Source organism: Vespa mandarinia, chromosome 15, assembly GCF_050613455.1.
Source record: "Vespa mandarinia isolate Hongniang chromosome 15, ASM5061345v1, whole genome shotgun sequence".
NCBI lineage: Eukaryota > Metazoa > Arthropoda > Insecta > Hymenoptera > Vespidae > Vespa > Vespa mandarinia.
Window position 1 is genome coordinate 2,851,520 of NC_140824.1, and position 18,481 is coordinate 2,870,000.

The window sequence follows — 18,481 nt, forward strand, 5'->3', positions numbered from 1 at the left end:
TTTTGCTTAAAAATATTGCTTATTGTTGTTAAACTGGGTATTACAATAAAAAAAAAAAAAACCAAAGCAATATTACATTGTAGTTTATTGATATCCAAAGACCCATAAGTTTAGGATAAAAAATGTTAATGAATCCAGGCTATAAATTGGTGGACATGGTAAATACACGAAACGATCATTTAGTATTATTTGCTTTGTTCAATACTACATATAATGATAACTATAGTTCTGTTTTATATTGATTGTTCTAATTTCTTAGTAAACAATATACGCGTAATGTATTAATTAAATTATTATAGTTTCAAATATGTATCATTGTATGGAAAAAAAAAAAAAAAAAAAAAAAAAATGAAAAAGTAGAAACGATTTTTTTGTATAAATCAATTTTTCTTTTTGAAATATAACTTATCAGAAATCGAAAGAATTCATAATATGGTTGTATATATATATATATATATATATACACAAAAAATATTAAATCCTTGAATCTTTCATATCAAAACCAAAAAAAATTCAAATTTTGTTATGTTCTAATTAAAGTATCATATTAATCGTTAATTTATTCCTTCACAAATCCAGAAGGTAATGTTATGTCGAATACTATTGGTGGATTAGTTGGTAAATAATTAATGTCGCATGTAGATGCATTTATATAAATCACTTTTCCATCAGAAGAAATACCATATCCTATAAAAAAACAAATATAGTAGTAATTTACCTTACTTATTATTCTTTACAAAGTTCTCTAACATATTTTTACAAAAAATTAACTATATACATGTTACTTTTTGATATACCTTCGTGAATATGACCGAACACGTGATATTTTGGTTTCACGCGATTCTGTACCGTAGAAAGCAATTCTACGCATCCTGCTCGTACTCCACTACAACATAAATCTCCATGACCTACAGGAGGTGTATGTGTTACAAGTATATCTGTATCAGGTGGTATCATGTCCCATTTAGAAAGACAAGGTTCTCCGCGTGGCACATTGAAAGCCCATTTACAAAACTCTGGTTGCCTAAAGTTTCAAGGAAACGTTCCTCAAAAAAAAAAGAAACTTAAGCCTGAAATAATTTGCTACAAGTACGAATGAATTAACAAATGTTAATTCTCTTCTTTTATCGATATGTCTGTACGAGTACTTACCACGGTGTACCATATATTTTAATTCCATATAGAATTATTTCAGAATCTTCTAAATAGATACAATTTTTTAAATAATCTTTAATATTAGATGTCCTAATAGCTTCTGCGAGAGTATCTTTTGACATTCCCAACGTGGGTATACCATCGAGAATGCTAGTCCCTGTATGTTTATGACGGTCCCCAGAAGTTTGCATAGTAAAAGGATGTGTAAATGTTGGATCAAAACTGAGTTCATGATTTCCAGCTATAACTATTTTATGTTTGTGTGGCAAATTTCCTAAAAAGTAAATGATCCTCTATTTAATTGATATTCCAGATTTAATTGAAATTAAATAAATATATCTCAGGTTAATAGTTAATAACTTACCGATCCAACTATTAAATTCTATAACTTCTTGTAAACTACCACACTTTGTAAAATCTCCAGCATGAATAAAGATATCACCATTAGGTATATCAAATTGTATAAATGGCGTAAGAGAATGCGTATCACTCATACAAACTACACGTAGCTGATATAGACAAAATTTTGTCATTAGATGATATTATGAATTGAAAAAAAAAAGAAAGAAAAAAGAATTGTAACGTATCTTAAATCTACCTTATCATTAGGAGCATCGCTTGTCGGAACTTTGGCATTAATTTTAATAACTTTTTGTTCCTGTGACAGCTCCCGCCAAGCTGCTGTAGGGTTATGTGTCAACGAATGTACTCCTACTTTCATACTGAATTAATATTTATTATAAACGTTTAATGTCTCTTTTCTTATATTGTTAGTTTTACGATTGCTAAAGTACTAACATATTTTTCTACTTATTTTACACTTGTATAAATACAATGCCGTTGGCTTACAATCGTAAGGGCTTTACCCGCCATTGTAAACGGAAAAGGGAAAGATGTCGTTTGAAAGATATCAATGAAATAATATAATTATTAATATTTTTTAAATAAAAAACAAGATATATTATTTAAGTGTTACACCGTAGGTGATCTTTTAAAAATACTATTTTTTATAAGTCTTTGTAAATCGATTTATAAAATCGATTACAAAAAAAAAATCAAGCGATTTATCAAGCGATATAATTAACAAATCAAATGAAAAGAACACATGTGTCGCTGCATGTCGACTTATGTCGGTAAATGGAAAACGCTCTATGGCGTGAATTTGTAGTACTGTTTACAAGTTCTAAATACTGATTTTTCTGAATGCATTTTAAATTAACTTTTATACGAATATCGAATTAAGATTATATTAGCTGCATAATAATGTGTAAGTTTATTTATTTCGTTTTATTTTTATCTTATTCAAAAATATTTTTCTATTGTCCGATAATAAATTTATGATAAACGTTTATTTATCATCACATAATTTTAATATATATATATGTGTATATATATATATATATATATATATATATATATATATATATATATATTTGTCTACTATTTTGTGTTCTTTATAGCTCTCAGTATTAATGATTGGACACCCGAGCATTTTGTTAAAAATCAATCATCTTGTAAATTTATATTGGAAAATTCTGATGCAATAAGAGAAATCCCTTTGTTAAACAATGCACCTTTACATTACTTTAAGGATAAACAAATTGTTAGATTTCGTGGCATGATACAAGATATGTATAATCCTGAATATTATTTTAAAAAGTATGAAGTCAAGAATATACAAAATGGATACTGTGATGTTAGATTTGGAATGTATATGGATTCAATGATATCATCGGTAATAATCAATATATGTATTTATATATGGGGAAGGTCTTACATTATTTATATATCCATGTTGATCATTTAAACGTTTTGGATATGATGTAAGACCAAGAGAAAAGAAATGGTAGTTACAGGTGTGAGATGTTATAAGATTAGCTTATCTCATGTATACTGCTACCTACAATTTATTTTTTAATAAATATTTTCATATTTTTCACTTATATTTAATTTTTTAAAGGTTTAATATTTCTTTTTCTTTTTTTTTTCTCTCTAGCCAAATGAAGAAATCATTTTTAATTCAGAAAAGAATATCAGTTCTGAAAGACAAACATGCATTGTTATTTCTATACCAGGATTAAACAATTGGGCAAAACAAGGAGATACAAATATTGATAATTTAAATAGGAATGTAATAAATAATTACAATACAAATAAACGGAGTTTAGAAAATAATGGAGTTGAAGAAATGGATTGTTCAGAACCAACTAGGAAGAAAGAAAAATTGTTGATAGATGAGACAAATGAAACGTCAAATAATGCTAAAATAAATAAAGATAATAATGGTATTTTATCACAGGAACATATTTTAAATTTTCCAATACCGATTGACAACGGTAAAGCTTGTATTGTAAAGGTTAATTGATTATTTTTTATTTCTATTGTTCTTAGAAGAAAAATTATACATTGTTATTCTGTTTACAAATTATGTTTATTATTATTATTATTATTATTATTACTGTATATTTTTAGGTTTACGATGAAACAATGCATTTAAAGCTGAATCAAGTTGTAGATATAATAGGATTTATATCACTTGATCCAGCATTAAATGTTTTTAATAATTCTGAAGAAATGATGGAGGATGCTGAAATGAACACACATAATCCACCAATTTCTCTTGTACCAAGACTCCATGCGATAAAAATAACTGTACTAACAAAACATGAAATAGAAAATGCTCCATTAATAATGTCAAAAGCACAGGCAATAAGAGGAGATCTTCATATAATTTTAAGTCAGTTGTTATTTGGCGACCAATTGGCTGCTGATTATCTCATCTGCCATTTATTGTCTTCCATGTATGTGTAATGTTAGTATTTAGTATCCAAAAAATTTTCTAGAGATGTTGTATTGTTTTCTTTACAGATATATGAGAAAGGATTATCTTTGTCTTGGTACTTATCCTTTGAACATTACAAATTTTTCTATTACAAAATGCAAGATATTTCCTAAAAAGCTTTATGATTTTTTAACACTATTTGTAAAAAAGAGTCACTTGTTGGAAGTTACATTGGAAAATTTAAATGATATGGCTTTGATACCAAAGTAAGTAATTTTAACAATGTCAATATTTTTATTCCATTAATTTAACACATATTGTACTAATTAAAAAGGAGCTTTTTTTTTTTTTTACATATTAGGAAAGATTATGTGTGCAACAGATTAACAAGTGGTATACTTCAATTAAGTGCTAATACTCATCTTGTAATTGATGAAACAGGATTGACCAGCGGTCAAGTTTCACAAGCTGGAAGACAGAACTATGATGCTATTATGAATTTAATTACATTTCAGAAAGTGCCATACGATTTTAAATTTTATACAATGGAGTATGATACAGATATACCTGTTTTAATCTTGTCAGAAGCAAAATCTTTTATACCAGTGCGTAAAATTTTTTTTTCGACGAGCTAGTCGAAATAGCTTATAATAAAATAAATTTAATATATAATTGATTTTATTTGACAGTGCCCGACTCAAGTTGTATTAAAAGAAGAATCAGAAAATCATTATTTACAAGTAATTGAAGCTACTAATCAATATTTGAAGGATCAAAATCGATTGACTGACATTCGTCATTATCTTGAAGTTTTAAGGCATACTGAATTTGAATTTAATGAAGATGTTACAAATGTAAGTTATATTAATTATCAAATATCGACAGTTGTATAATGAACTATAATTCAACAAAATATTAATGAGAAACATTATATCGTGTAGGTTATTCAAGATGATTTCGTACAAATGCGACAAACAAATAGAAATATAACTGGAGAAAATTTACATTCATTGATAGTACTGGCAAGACTGATGTCTTTATCTTATGGACAAAATAGATTAACCATAGATTGTTGGAAAAAAACAGTTGCGATGGAATTGGAAAGAATTAATAGATTACCGCAACGTAATAAATAAATGGTATATTACATATATTTGTATATTATAAGTGAGATAGTATTTGTGAATTATTATAGACTTTTGATATAGGATTATTGTGTTGTTCTATACACATCTGTATATGCTTCGATAAATATTTATTTATAAAAGTTTTTCTTTTTTTCTATTTTTTTTTCTTTTTTTTTTTTTTGTTTTCTTTTCATTAAAATAACATATATTATTTTTCATTTACGATTATACGAAAGCTATTCTTTTATTAATAATTTTATATACACGAATAACATTTTTACAATTTCATTTAATTAAAATGAGACACTGATCGTAATTATGAATTGCTTTAAAAAAAAAAAAAAAAATCAAAATGCTTGTATTATTTAATCAATCGTTCTTTTTTTTTTTTCGTAATGACTAAGTTCCACTTTTCAAATATTGGATTCAGAATATAAATCTTATCAGATCCAATGGAGAAATGGAATTAGTTCGTAAATACCGTTCCTTCGTTTATTCTTTATCAATGTTTCCGAACAGAAACATTTAAAGAATTTCTTTTCCATGAATGATTAATGTGTGCGTGAGGATTGACGATGAAACTTTATATACGAATTCTTTTTCAATGTGGCTGGAATCGTTTGTACAAAGAGTTATTTCTCATAAATGGACGGAATACTTAGGCGAGGAGTGCATTGATACGAAGAAAGTCATTAATTGATATTTGAGCAACGAATGTAGATTTAATAAATAAATCGATGATTATGAAAATGATTCAAGTCATTTGAAATATTTTAAAAGATATATATATATATATATATATATATATATATATATTTTGTCTCACACGTTTTTAAATTTATTTAAAAAAATTTTTAAATTATACAAAAGAATAATAATTTTTCAATAATAAATATATAATAATTTATAATAATACTTTGTTTATTGTATTATTGAAAAATAATTTTTAAATGATTCAAACGTCAAAATATCTCAAAATGAAAAATATATGATTTGGAATCATTTTACATAATTACCGGGCTCATATAAATATCCTATTTTGAAATATTTATAAAGAAAAAAAAATTGGAAAGCCTTTGAAAATGAAAAAAAAACATCGCTATTTTAATTATTCCAATTATCTCATAAATAGTAATAATATGTATTCATTTCGTAAAAGTGACGGTAGAAGAGGACAGTAAGTATTTATGTTCGATGTAATAATAATAATAATAATAATAATAATAATAATAATAATAATCATCATCATCATCATCGTAATCGTCTACAAAAGAAAGAAAGTTTTATTGTTTATTTCGTGCTTAATTCTTAACTTCTTTCCCACATTAAAATGGATAAGGCACGATCTATATTTGATCCACTTTTGCTGGCATAAGATATCGATCGGCGAATTTTAAGTACGTATTGCGGCTAATATTTAATAGCCAAGATATAACTGATAAAATCAATAATTTATAGAGGCTCTCGGCATATTGAATAAAAATATGAGAAGATAGGATATATATCCTTATCATTTGTATGTCAAAATTTATGAACTTTTGTATTGTTTCTTTTTTTTTTCTTCTTCTTCTATTTTGTTTTTCTCACAAAATCCTATTTCTTGTATCAAAGATAAAGATTATAATACATACACATATATTTCCTAAAATATAGAATTCTTTTTTCTTTTTTCTTTTTTCTTTTTTCTTTTTTCTTTTTTCTTTTATGCTCTCGTATGACCAGTCTCATCGACACAAGCAACATCGAGTACCCTCTGAACAGGATGAACATTCTTCGTTTTATTCAGTCTTTGTTCACGCTCCTTTCTTACTAATTCTAAGCCTTTTTTAGCAGCTTGAGTGTATCCTTTGGAAAGTGCAACTTCACCTTTTGCTCCAGGAATGTGTCCTGTGTAGCCAACGATTGGTGGTTTTTCCGGGGAGAGAGTACAATCTATATACGAAAAAAAAAGAAAAAAAAAAGAAAGAAAGAAAGAAAAAAAAATGAAATTATTCTATAAAAAAATCAAGTAAAATTATTTTATAAAAACTCACGAAATTTATCGTTCAGATTTACCAAAAATAACTCGTTCTCTTTCTTGACCATGGTCAATCTCAACGGCAACATTATCAGCTCTAACACGTGATAAAAGATTTCTCGAGTCTGTTCTTTCAGCCTGAGCTTTCATCACGTCCCTACGTGCCCTTAGTTTACTTTGAACTTCGTGCCATTCTTTTGCACCCTCCTCGACCGCCCTCATAAAGGGAAGACCGTACCTGTTGTTAAAGCCAGGTATGTATCCTACGAATTAAAATTTAAATAGCCTTACTCTCAAGTCGTAGGATACACATTAAACATCGGCTCCATTATCATAAATCTTCATAAATTCATATTTTATTTCTTAAGAGGTAAATGTTCAAAAAAAAAAAAAAATCGTTTTTTTACATTTTCTTAAAGAATATTATTTCGAAAACGTATGTGAGAAAAGGAATCTATATATATCTGAACACTTAAAATTAAGAATCATTTTATTTCTCTTTTATTGCAGATGAACGAAACAGACTTTTTTTTTTTTTTTTTTTTTTTTAGTGAATGAGTTTATAAGTTTCCACTGCCATAAATTTTAATTATTTTTCTCTAATAAAATTTATCAACATTGTTGAAAAACGTATATAAATATATAAATCGAGAAAAATATAATTATAATTGTTTTATAAAAAAGAAATAAAATATTTATAAAAAAAAAAAAAAAAAAAAAGAACGTGCGTTTTTGCAGTAAAATATCTCTTTAAAGAATATGTTTACCTGTGTATCCTAAAATATATGGTGGCGGTTTATACAAGTGTGCGTCGTTTTTCCAATCTCTTCTAATGTCCTTCTCCTTAGATATCGTAACGAGCGCAACGTCCTTACCGGAATTCGGCCTATAAGGCCCTGATTTCAAGATCTTCTTTTCTAGCAACTCCTATGAACGTGTAAGAAAGATTTTAAACGAAGGTAATTCCTTAAAATAGAATTACGGGGAGTATACTTTTTTTTCCTTTTTCTTTTTACTTTTATATCAGATCTACCAAGTGTTCTGTCTGTTAAATAAGTTTTTAACTTTCGAGTAGAGAAATCTAAAAACTTCCATTAATATGGAAAAAAAGTTGTAAATATTATATATATATATATAAATTTATAAAAATATATATATATATATATATAAATTTATTAGTTTCTTTTTTATTTACAAAAAGAATATAATTTTTGATTTATAAATCTAAAAAATATGGAATAATATTTCAGATTTATAGATCCGTTTCTTTTTTTTTTTTTTTTTTTAACCATAAATGAGAATAATAAAATGTCTATTCTCTTTCTCTTTGTCTTTATTAATATTTAATTCTCAATTAAATTTAAGATCTAAAAGATATAGAATATTAGATATGTATAGATCGGTAGATATAATATATTTTAATTTCGTATATATATATATATATATATATATATATATGTATATCTTACCCTCATTATTTCTTCCGTGTTCGCTCCAAATCTTTTTCCAACTCGAAACTTAAGAGTTGGACAGTGACCTGTGTATCTGAAAAAAAAAATATATATATATATTTATATATATACATATATATATATATATTTTTTTTTTTATAAATTGTTATCTTTATCCGAAAATGATTTAAAAACGAATCTTGATCTTTTCTTTGAAATAAAATACAATGGATGACGATACCATCGGCTCATTGAACGTAACGGATCATAAAAATGCACTACCGGTGACCTACTACTACTAGATGGGAACCTCAAACTGTGACGGTCATGGTGCATTGACTATTACCGTCCATTGCAGAAAGTCGTTTATATATGATCGACGTGTGTCATGATACTCTGAGATCGATACGAAATCGATCTAGGTCATTGCTCGAGGTCTCGTAGATTCAACAAACATATCAATATCCATCAACATATTTTTTTTCATCTTACATTGAAATCATATTTCAACGATATGATAAGGCAAATAAATAATTTAAAATAAAAACAATTTTCCACCTGAAAAATCAGTATTATTAATGAGTCCTTTTATCTTACCAAATTTATTATCAAAATAATTTTCTTTCTTTACAAAATCCAACAAATTTTTATCCTATTGTTCGATCATTCCTATTGTTTTCTTTTTCCTTTTTTTTCTTCGTTTCTCTTTTTTCTTTGTTTGTTTGTTTGTTTTTTTTTTTTTTTTTTTTTTTTTTTTAATATATCTTTATTCAATTAACTCGTCAAACTTTTTGTTTTTATTAATTCAAAGATGCGATCCAATTTTTAATTCAATTTCTTAAGTTCGTTCTTCCAAAGGATCGACAGATCTTTATATTATATAAAATTTTATATAAAAACAATAATACATTCCTTCGCTTAGGATAAACATTTCAATGCGAAACGTCATAAATGGGATAGTTTCACGCGCATTTCATCCTTGCGTGGCTGGAAATAGGGGGTGTAAAAGTGTTTCGGTACCAGTCGTGGTACCAGTTTCACGATACACTCCTCGAGGTCGATACTTTGCCGATGCATGTGTCAAGGGTTAGACTTGCGATCTAATTCTCACTTGATCTAATCTCTTATTCAAGGACAACTGACGAATACACGACGACAATAGACTTAGCGTGATTTGTAAAGCAGAATCGTTGCAAATTGGAAAGACCTAGTTAGATGATTGGTACTCGCGTATTTATCGTTGCGGTACGATCATCTTGATTGATTGTATACGATTAACACGTTGCTAATTGGCTAAATGAAATATAGATTTAGTAAAGTTCAAGGTATTTCTTTAATGGACGAATATCTCTTTTTCAAATTTTGTTTATTGTTTTTAAATAAAAAATATAAAAAGTAATTCTCTTTCTCTCTCTCTCTCTCTCTCTCTCTCTCTCTCTTTCTCTATTTCTTTCTTTTTATTAAAAATAATAAGAATATAGAAAAGATTATAAGAGAATTCAGGAAGAGAATATAAGAAAATTTTTAAATGAATTCTCACGGTTCGACGCGTCGAAGTTTCTTGCTCAGAAACCGTAGAATCCGAGGATTGTGTTCTATCAATGAGATCGTTACCTTTCTCAAAATAATCAGACCGTTTTTGACGTTTGAATATTCTTGGAAAGTGATATAAAAAGGGGATCGTCAATAAATCTTTAAAGAGATTAAATAAAAAAGATTTAAGCGTATATTGTAGTAATTTTATTCGTTCATCTTCGATAGACAATTATCACGTAATTGAGCCTCTGACGAGAGACATAGGCCCGGTCTATTATATATTCGATAGACATGTCGTTTGACATCCGCGCACTTATACGGTTCTATAGAAAGTCACCGTTATCGTGGTACTTGTAAGTAACGTATGTAACTTTCCATAAGAGTAAAAGTGCGAGTACTCTTTGAGATCAGTGATATCTATTTTTATCAAGGTGATGCACGCTATTTTTTTTTTTTTTTTCTTCAATATATTATTTCAAAGACGTATGCTTTTCTTTTCTTTTTTTCTTTTTTTTTTTCTTTTTTTATTTTTGTATAGATACGTTTACTTCAATTCGAATCATTTAATATTTTCAATTTGATTTATTTCAAATTTCTTCAATTACAATTTTATTTCAATTAATTTATAAGTGACATTATACTCGTTTAGATACCGAACGGTTTCGTTTTATTGATGCGCAACGATGATGATGCACACGTCGAATTGTAACTTCGGTACTCAGTATTGTTTGCATATGTTATGCAACGTACATATATCCAACCGAGAACATTTATTATTGGCGTTAATCAACTTGCAAATTTAATTAGACCCATTTACGACTTGTTTAAACGATCGTCATTGAGATACCATCATGTTTTCTCTCTCTCTCTCTCTCTCTCTCTCTCTCGTTCTCTCTCTCTCTCTTCAGTAGAATAATATTCGATTTTTGTAATTCTTAAAAAAATGTTCTTGGAGGATCGATAACGTTTAATGTAACCCTTAAAAACCTTAGAAGTCTCGTTGGGGTGAATGAAAGAAGACCAATCGATAGTACGCTAGATTCTTTCTATACAATTCTTTCATGAATATAGTTGGGGATGGGAACGAATCGACATGTATAAATTTTTAATAAAATTTAATTAAATTATTTTTATGATAATTATATCGAATTAATGATATTCATCAGATCAAGGAAATCGTAAAGAAAATCAACAATATACTTATACTTTACCCTGGTAAATGGGCACCGTAGCTTTGTCTAAAGAATCGTTTTTTCTCTTCATCGGAAACTGGATCGAACATGATTTCTTTCTCGATAAACTTATCATCACATATAGATGGAATTTTAAGAATCAGATGACAACGTGTATCGAGATCTTCGATTTTCGCGCCTCTACGATCATTTTTTTTCTTACCGACAACCGGAAGTTAATGTCACTGATAATCGTGAAAATATAAATGACACCACCGAATACGATAATTTCTTTGGTAAACGTTGCACCGCTCGCATGAAAGTAAAATTTCTTTAATGTTATTTCTTTTTCATTTAGCTTCCTCGAACGTTAACGATTATCGTCTTTATCTGGACGATAAATCGAGCAAACTCGACCGCGAACTCAAGCGTTTTACGCGCGGCTACCGCTTCAGTGGAACAGGACTGTATATAGTCCGGCCTAAAGGCACATTAATACAAGCAACGTCCTACTAAAGACGCCCCTCCAATCTTTTTCCGGTGCAGGCCGCACCTCCCTTCGAGGGGACGAGCATTCAGGGACGTATCAACTATTTGATTTATTAGTTGCTCTATGCAAAAAGAAATCTATTTTTTTTCTTTTCTTTTTTTTTTTTTCTTTTTTTTTTTTAAATTCAAGACATTTTCATTTGGATCAAAATTCTCAAATTTTAATTTTTGACAGACCAAATGATTCTATTGAATATTATTATATGTAAAAATAAAAAATTTATTACTTTATCAATTAATACTATTATAAAATTATAAAAATTTTCAATACCGATGTTTAATGTTACTTGTATCTATTTAATATATTTACAATAATCATTTTTTTTTTTAGAGACAAAGATATTTTACTCATTTATTGAAGTAATTTTTCTTAAAAATAACTTCAAGATGTTAAATACTTTTTTCGATAAATTAACCGGTTTGTAAGTATTCTAGTCAATACTTATTTATATAATACGAGCAGATAATCTTAAATATGTGTCTTGTCAGTCAAGCACATATTAGAAAAGTTTTTTCATTAATCAGGAAAACATTCGGTAAAGTAAATCGCTGTTTTACCAAAGGTCGCTAATGAAAGGTATTTATTTTATTACTAGTCGGTAAATTTTTGATTAGCTTCTGTTGCAAGAGATTCCTGTTTTATCGACAATCGATATAGTAGATTACCATTTAATTGACACATTACTTTGTGTAATCGTATATTCTCGCTTTACCGAACTAAGCAAATTATTGGGTAAAAATTATATTTGCTGTATCGATTTTGTAGAAATTGTTGGTAATAAATAACAAATTATATTTTTAAGTATTTCAACACATCGACATGACTTACTTTTTTGACGTTTCGCAAGTAACTTTCAATTTGCTGTTCTCATACGTGACAATTAAATCACGAGGATCCACTTTACTGTTGACACTTGATACTTTATCGTTTTCTGCCAATTATTACTTTTTTAATCAAATTATATGAAATAATACACCCAACACACAAAATGAATTATAAATTAATATATTTCAGAAGATTATTTTTATGAAAATATCAAGATATTATTACTTTCATGTATAGTCTTTAATTTAAGAAAAATTTCATAGTATTTCTAATATACATCGAGTGTTCAACGTTAGGTGAGTCTATAATCAACTTTAGTAAATCAAATGTTAAAATAACTAAATCGTATATCATTCTAAATGATGCAATTTTATATAGAGATTTATAAAAATGTATATTTGTCGATTTCTTTCATTTTATCTTTATTCGTTTTTGCTTAATCAATCAAAAGTGCTATAATTTAATACCACTCACGATATTGCAATTTTAAACGAAATACGACCTTAATCATTCATGAATCATCTTGCGTATGGTTACGTGTATGTACATTTCGTATTTATTGATGAATTTACAGAATTAAGTATGCAACATATTACAATCAAGAAATATCATATCATAAAATATGATAAAATATTGAATAATATTTTCAAAATATAAAATAATAAGATATTTTCGATAATAGAATATTTGATTGGTATCACGTACTTGTTAGAGCTACCTATGGTAGAAATAAAGTAAAAGTCGTGGGCGTGAAGGAAAGCTCTCAAAGTGAGATGGCAAGACGTGGTCTGATTCAAAGAATTCAACAGACGATGGCGTCATCAACTCTCAATCAAACATACTACCTATTCTTCTTCATTCGTTCAAAATCTTAGCTTTGAGTACGTGCTAATAACTAAAAACAATAATCGTTTATACTACTATATTATACTATATGTTATTCATTCTTAAGATTTGTTGAAATTAATAACAGCAAAAAACAATGGAGATACCTTAAGTCGTTCAAAGATTTTGAATAAAAAAAAAAAATCTTCTCCTTTTCTCAGAGGTCAAAGTCGAGTCTCGTAAAAATCTAAAATTCTCATACGCGATCCATGCTTTAAGGAATTCATCGTCAGCCGGCTGCTGACGTCATCTCCGGAGCAAGACTGGAGAACGGAGATCACGTGTTGCTCGAAAACTCAATACTCGCGCGTGTCGCGACCAATCGGCGCCGGAGAAGCATGAGTCCTGCACCCGTCTCGGTTCGGCAGCGTCGCTTCAGTCGTGCCGCGACCGTCGAATCGTGAACTTCGTTTTTTACGCTCGCTTATTCTTCCTCGTGTCTTCGAAGAGAAAGAGTGAGAAAGAAAGAGAAAAGAGAGATAGAAAAGGATAGTCGATCTTTTCAACGATCTTTTTACGGGAATCGACTACGACGATTCGTAGTAGACACAAAAAAAAGAAAAGAAAAAAAGAAAAAACGAAACGAAACGAAAGGAAATAGAAGAAACAAAAGAGAAATAATAAAGGCTAAAAGTAAAGGAAAGGAAAATATTTCCAACGTTTCTCGTTCTTGTTGGTCCTCCACGTCGGTGAACGACCTCGACTCGAAGGATCATGGCCAGTCACAGGGCTACCAAATCCGGTTTTGCTGCGGAAGCGCAGAGAAAGGTAACGCCTGATCCACCCACAACTACCTTTCGACCATTTTCACAATTCTATCTTTCCTAGACAAGCCGATTTTCAACCCCTTGACTCAGTCATACCTATATCACACATTACCACCCTCTCTATCATCCCAGCAAGATGTCGATTCGTGACCTACTCACCGAATATGCTCGTGCGGGCGCGGCTCTCGCACACCTTCACATTAAAAAACTTCTCGTAAACGGCGTTATCTACAACCACTTTGTGAATCGTATTCGCTTATCTTAAATTTCGTTTGTCAGGGTTTTTTTTTTCTTTCGTTACGTTGCTTGCCAGTCCGAATAAATTTTTTTTTAAAAAGGTAAACTCTTTCGACGTTCATACAAAATTAGACTGATAGATGATTCTTTTCTTTAAAATAAAAAGAAAAAAAAATTAGAAAAAAAAAAAACAAAAAAATATTCTCAATTGTCTCTTTGTTTCCAATCGATAATATTAGAGATATAACGGGTTAAAATCAATATATTCAATACTTATTGAAAACGAGGAAGCGGTAAATTTGAAACTTCACGACGAGTTAGCTTTTCAAATGGCAGAGAGAGAGAGAGAGAGAGAGAGAGAGAGAGAGAGAGAGAGTTTACCAAAAGAAGAATCATAGTCGTTTTCGTTGACTCTATAAGACTAGTATTAGTATTAGTATTAGTAGATATTCTAGAATATGGTATACGTGCCACACAAACGGCGACAGCTGCTTGCCGATCGTCTCTTTCGAAGGGGAATTAAAATGAGACCTAGTTGCCGAAGAAGGGAGCGTCCCTCGCAAAACTTGCCGGCCATGGTTACACCTCCTTCTTATTCTCATTCGTTGAGAGCCTTACGAATTCTTCTTTCCTATGGTCAACGGTACTGAAGATTCTATCCTCCTTCTTCTTTCTTTTGTCCTTGAACGAATAAAGAAACAAAACAAAAAAAAATTTATTCAGTCATCTCAATCTCTCGCGTTAATATAACAACAATTTTTTTAAAAATATATTTCTTTTTTCTTTTTTTCTTCTTTTTTTTCTTTTTTTTTTTTTTTTTTTTTACAATTTATAAAACTTCGAACTTCTTATTCTCTAAAAATCTGTTACAATTTCAGAATAGGTATGTAAAAATGATCATCGAGCATTTATTAAAGTCTAAAGATCGTTCGTATATTTATACGCAACAGAGCGTACGTATTTACATACATACGCCTGTCTGTTTATCGAATCATGAAAGTGTCGTGTGGGTTGTCTCAGAACACGCACCGGAAGTCCAAAAATGGAAGCTTATTTTTCTGGATATCCCTCTCATTCATGAATACGAAGGTTGATTCTGTTTCTATTAAAAAAAAAAAAAAAAAAAAAAAAAAAAGAGAAAAAAGAAGTAAATCTTTTCGATGGATTAATTTAAAATCTTATTTAGATCTTGTAATCGATTTTTTTTTCCTTCTTTTTCTCTCTTATTTCTTTGTCGTTGATTTTAAAACGGCAAAGGAAGGAATTTCTTCTGCGTACTCGTTCCTCTCGCTTTAAATCCCGATCGTTGAACATTCCTGCGGCTTGGGAGTAGAAAGAAAGAACGGTACTGCCGGCACACACGAAAGCTTTTGCCTTTCTTCTCTCGCTGAGAGAAGCTGTTGCTGTTGCTGTTGCTGTTGCTGTTGCTGTTGCCGCTGCTATTTAATAATCATGGCTCGGCTAGCGCCGAATATGGGAATACGTCGTCTCTAATACATATCTTTCAAAGCAACGATGACTCACATTTTATCGTTTTACGTTTTACGTATTACTAACTAAAGCCACAAATCTTTTTGCAATTTCTGAATCAAAAAGGGATATCGCGTGAAAGAACGTACAATTTTTATTCTATTATTATTGTTATTATTATTATTATTATTATTATTATTATTATTATTATTATTATTATTATTATTATTCTTTTTCCTTTTTACATCGAATTAAATTTAATCAAATTAAGAGAAAAGATCAAATCGAAGGAAACTTTTCTCTTTCTTTTTTTTTTTTTTTTTTTTTTTTTTTTTATCATTTATTACATATCATTTGTAATTTTCTGTCGATTAACGCATTATAACGTATGAATTTATTTTATTTTAATTTATGAAGTTGGTTACATCATATCGCGAGTCATATCGATTATTTCAACTTCCTGACTAAAGTAACGGAATGACTCAAACTAAATTCCTATCCGAGATAAGCATTCTGACACGTTGAAAATAGTTCTATTGTATATATGTACATATTATAAGAGTCTTTGACCCATAAAGAAGTATAGTGAAAAAAATATCATGAAACTTGTAAATTGATAATATTTTTATTTTCGTTATATCGAAGAAATTCCAAAAAGGATGAATTAAGATTGAAATTAAGGAAAAGAAAAGAAAAAATAATAAGAAAGAGAATAATAATAATAATAATAATAATAATAATAATAATAAAAAAAAAAACAAAAAAAAAATAATAATAATATTAAATGAATAAAGAAAAAAATATGAATAAAACTTGATTTTATTTAGATCAATATGAATATCATAGGAAACGATCATTCCCTTAGACACGAGTATGCTCATTACAAGAGAATACACGCTTATCGTCTTTGGAATGTGGTTCTCCGACTCGTTCTTTATACTTTGGAATCACGAGATCGTGAATCTTGCTTGCTCTTGCTTCTACTAGCATACGACGAAGATTATAACCGTATGATTTCTGACAATTTCAAATCGCTCTTTACTTTTTAATTATTTATTATTATTTATTTATTTATTTATTTGTTTATTCTTTTTTTTTTTTTTCGTTCTCTTTTAATCCTAATCGAATACACGAATTTATTCTTAATCAATGACACGCGATCAGATTTCAAATAAACATTTTTTTTTTTCCTCATTTTTCCTTGAGCAATCGTCTAACATATTCTTATCCAGGTGTTAACAGATTCTAAATCTATAATTAAAGTTATTTATATGCAGTGAGTCGTCAAGCATGACTATCTCGAATTATTATCTTGCTCGTTGATTTTCCAGTTCAAAGATCTCTCTCTCTCTCTCTCTCTCTCCCTCTCCTCTCATATATCCTATATACGTGTATTAAATATCGATTACTCTACGAACAAAACTACATACTATAATTAATTACGTTAGAAAGTTATATTTATTTTATTCCATATATCTTAACGAGAATTCATTAACAAGATGAATTATTCATAAGAGTTACACCTCTGTGTCTCTTAAAGTGACGAATGTACTATATTGTGTGTGTGTATGTGCTATGCATGTATATATATATATATATCTATATATATATATAAAGAATTTCTTTTTTAAATCTTTTTGTTTTCTCTTTTTTTTTTTTTTTTTTTTTTACTTTTTTTAATTCTTTAGCAAATGAAAGAACACAATTACGATTCTTGGAATTCTTTCGAATAATTACGTTCATACGATTTTCTCGATTTATATGATTTATTTAATTGTCAGGTCTCGGGAACTTACAAGGACATTCATAATTTTTGATTCGAATTTCAATTAGTAATTGGAAATTTGTATTTATCGATAAATCTGCGATTGACACTTTGGAATTTATATTTTTCGTCGAATTGAACGTTAATCTTCTTAATTAAAAATAAACTTAGAAAAGTGAAGAGTACCTTGAGATAATCTAAACGCAGTCAACATGAAACTAACCTTATGTGAAAACTTTCTCCATGTCGTGACTCATCCAAGCATAACTTCTTCCTTATGTCATAATATCGCATGTCGGTCGATATAAGTCTCTTAGTTGATTTTGATTATTGCATTACTTAATCGAGCATCATAGATCTATATACTTAATAATTACATTTTTTAGAGGAATATAGGATGAACCAAAAGTTTTTTTGTAGTTTTACAATCTAAGCGAAAAAAAAGAAAGAAAGAAAGAAAAAGAATTAAGTCTCGAGAAGAAAGGGTCTCGAAAGAAGAATATTTAATTTTTAAAATCATCTAAGAACTTTATGGTCCACCTTGTATACGGATATATATTAAAGTTCCTTTTTAAAAAAATTATTCCTATATGAGTTGGGTTCTTTGCGAAACGACGATCCTTTCACATTGGAAACTGGAATTAAAAAAGAAGGATGAAGAAGGTTGACTCTTGACCTCTACATTGTACGAACCAACCCTAGTTATGACCTTGCATTCTTATAAATCACTCTTGTTAAATTC

The 18,481-nt window shown here is 28.7% G+C and overlaps 4 protein-coding genes across 5 annotated transcripts in view; 2 read left to right on the forward strand and 2 right to left on the reverse strand.

Moving 5' to 3' along the window:
* Nucleotides 1-463: 463 nt before the first annotated feature.
* LOC118444619 (metallophosphoesterase domain-containing protein 1) lies at nucleotides 464-2,189 on the reverse strand. The gene is made up of 5 exons (XM_035873045.2): nucleotides 1,754-2,189; nucleotides 1,520-1,664; nucleotides 1,153-1,429; nucleotides 798-1,024; nucleotides 464-687 (listed from the first exon to the last, which is right to left on the reverse strand). Exons 1-5 carry the CDS (start codon nucleotides 1,874-1,876, stop codon nucleotides 560-562), a joined length of 900 nt encoding a protein of 299 aa, XP_035728938.1. The 5' UTR covers nucleotides 1,877-2,189; the 3' UTR covers nucleotides 464-559.
* Nucleotides 2,190-2,244: 55 nt separating this feature from the next.
* LOC118444616 (mini-chromosome maintenance complex-binding protein) lies at nucleotides 2,245-5,163 on the forward strand. Its single transcript, XM_035873039.2, has 8 exons — nucleotides 2,245-2,422; nucleotides 2,616-2,890; nucleotides 3,152-3,511; nucleotides 3,628-3,956; nucleotides 4,024-4,203; nucleotides 4,299-4,542; nucleotides 4,627-4,791; nucleotides 4,879-5,163. The coding sequence occupies exons 1-8, from the start codon at nucleotides 2,419-2,421 to the stop codon at nucleotides 5,071-5,073; spliced, it is 1,752 nt and encodes a 583-aa protein (XP_035728932.1). The 5' UTR covers nucleotides 2,245-2,418; the 3' UTR covers nucleotides 5,074-5,163.
* Nucleotides 5,164-6,148: 985 nt separating this feature from the next.
* Nucleotides 6,149-11,715, reverse strand: LOC118444620 (ciliary microtubule inner protein 2B-like). 2 transcript variants are annotated; one of them, XM_035873048.2, is made up of 5 exons: nucleotides 8,879-9,128; nucleotides 8,551-8,626; nucleotides 7,849-8,008; nucleotides 7,120-7,344; nucleotides 6,149-6,996 (listed from the first exon to the last, which is right to left on the reverse strand). In XM_035873048.2, the coding sequence occupies exons 2-5, from the start codon at nucleotides 8,554-8,556 to the stop codon at nucleotides 6,767-6,769; spliced, it is 621 nt and encodes a 206-aa protein (XP_035728941.1). In that variant the 5' UTR covers nucleotides 8,557-8,626; nucleotides 8,879-9,128; the 3' UTR covers nucleotides 6,149-6,766. The 2 variants fall into 2 exon arrangements, with proteins under 2 accessions (XP_035728941.1, XP_035728940.1); XM_035873047.2 differs by lacking the exon at nucleotides 8,879-9,128 and adding an exon at nucleotides 11,280-11,715 and having other exon boundaries at nucleotides 6,151-6,996.
* Nucleotides 11,716-13,849: 2,134 nt separating this feature from the next.
* Nucleotides 13,850-18,481, forward strand: part of Chd64 (transgelin calponin-3) — a 13,331-nt gene continuing 8,699 nt past the window's right edge. The window contains exon 1 of the mRNA XM_035873055.2: nucleotides 13,850-14,268. Within this exon, the coding sequence (XP_035728948.1) occupies nucleotides 14,215-14,268 (54 nt within the window). The 5' untranslated portion in view covers nucleotides 13,850-14,214. The remainder of the gene's footprint in view (nucleotides 14,269-18,481) is intronic.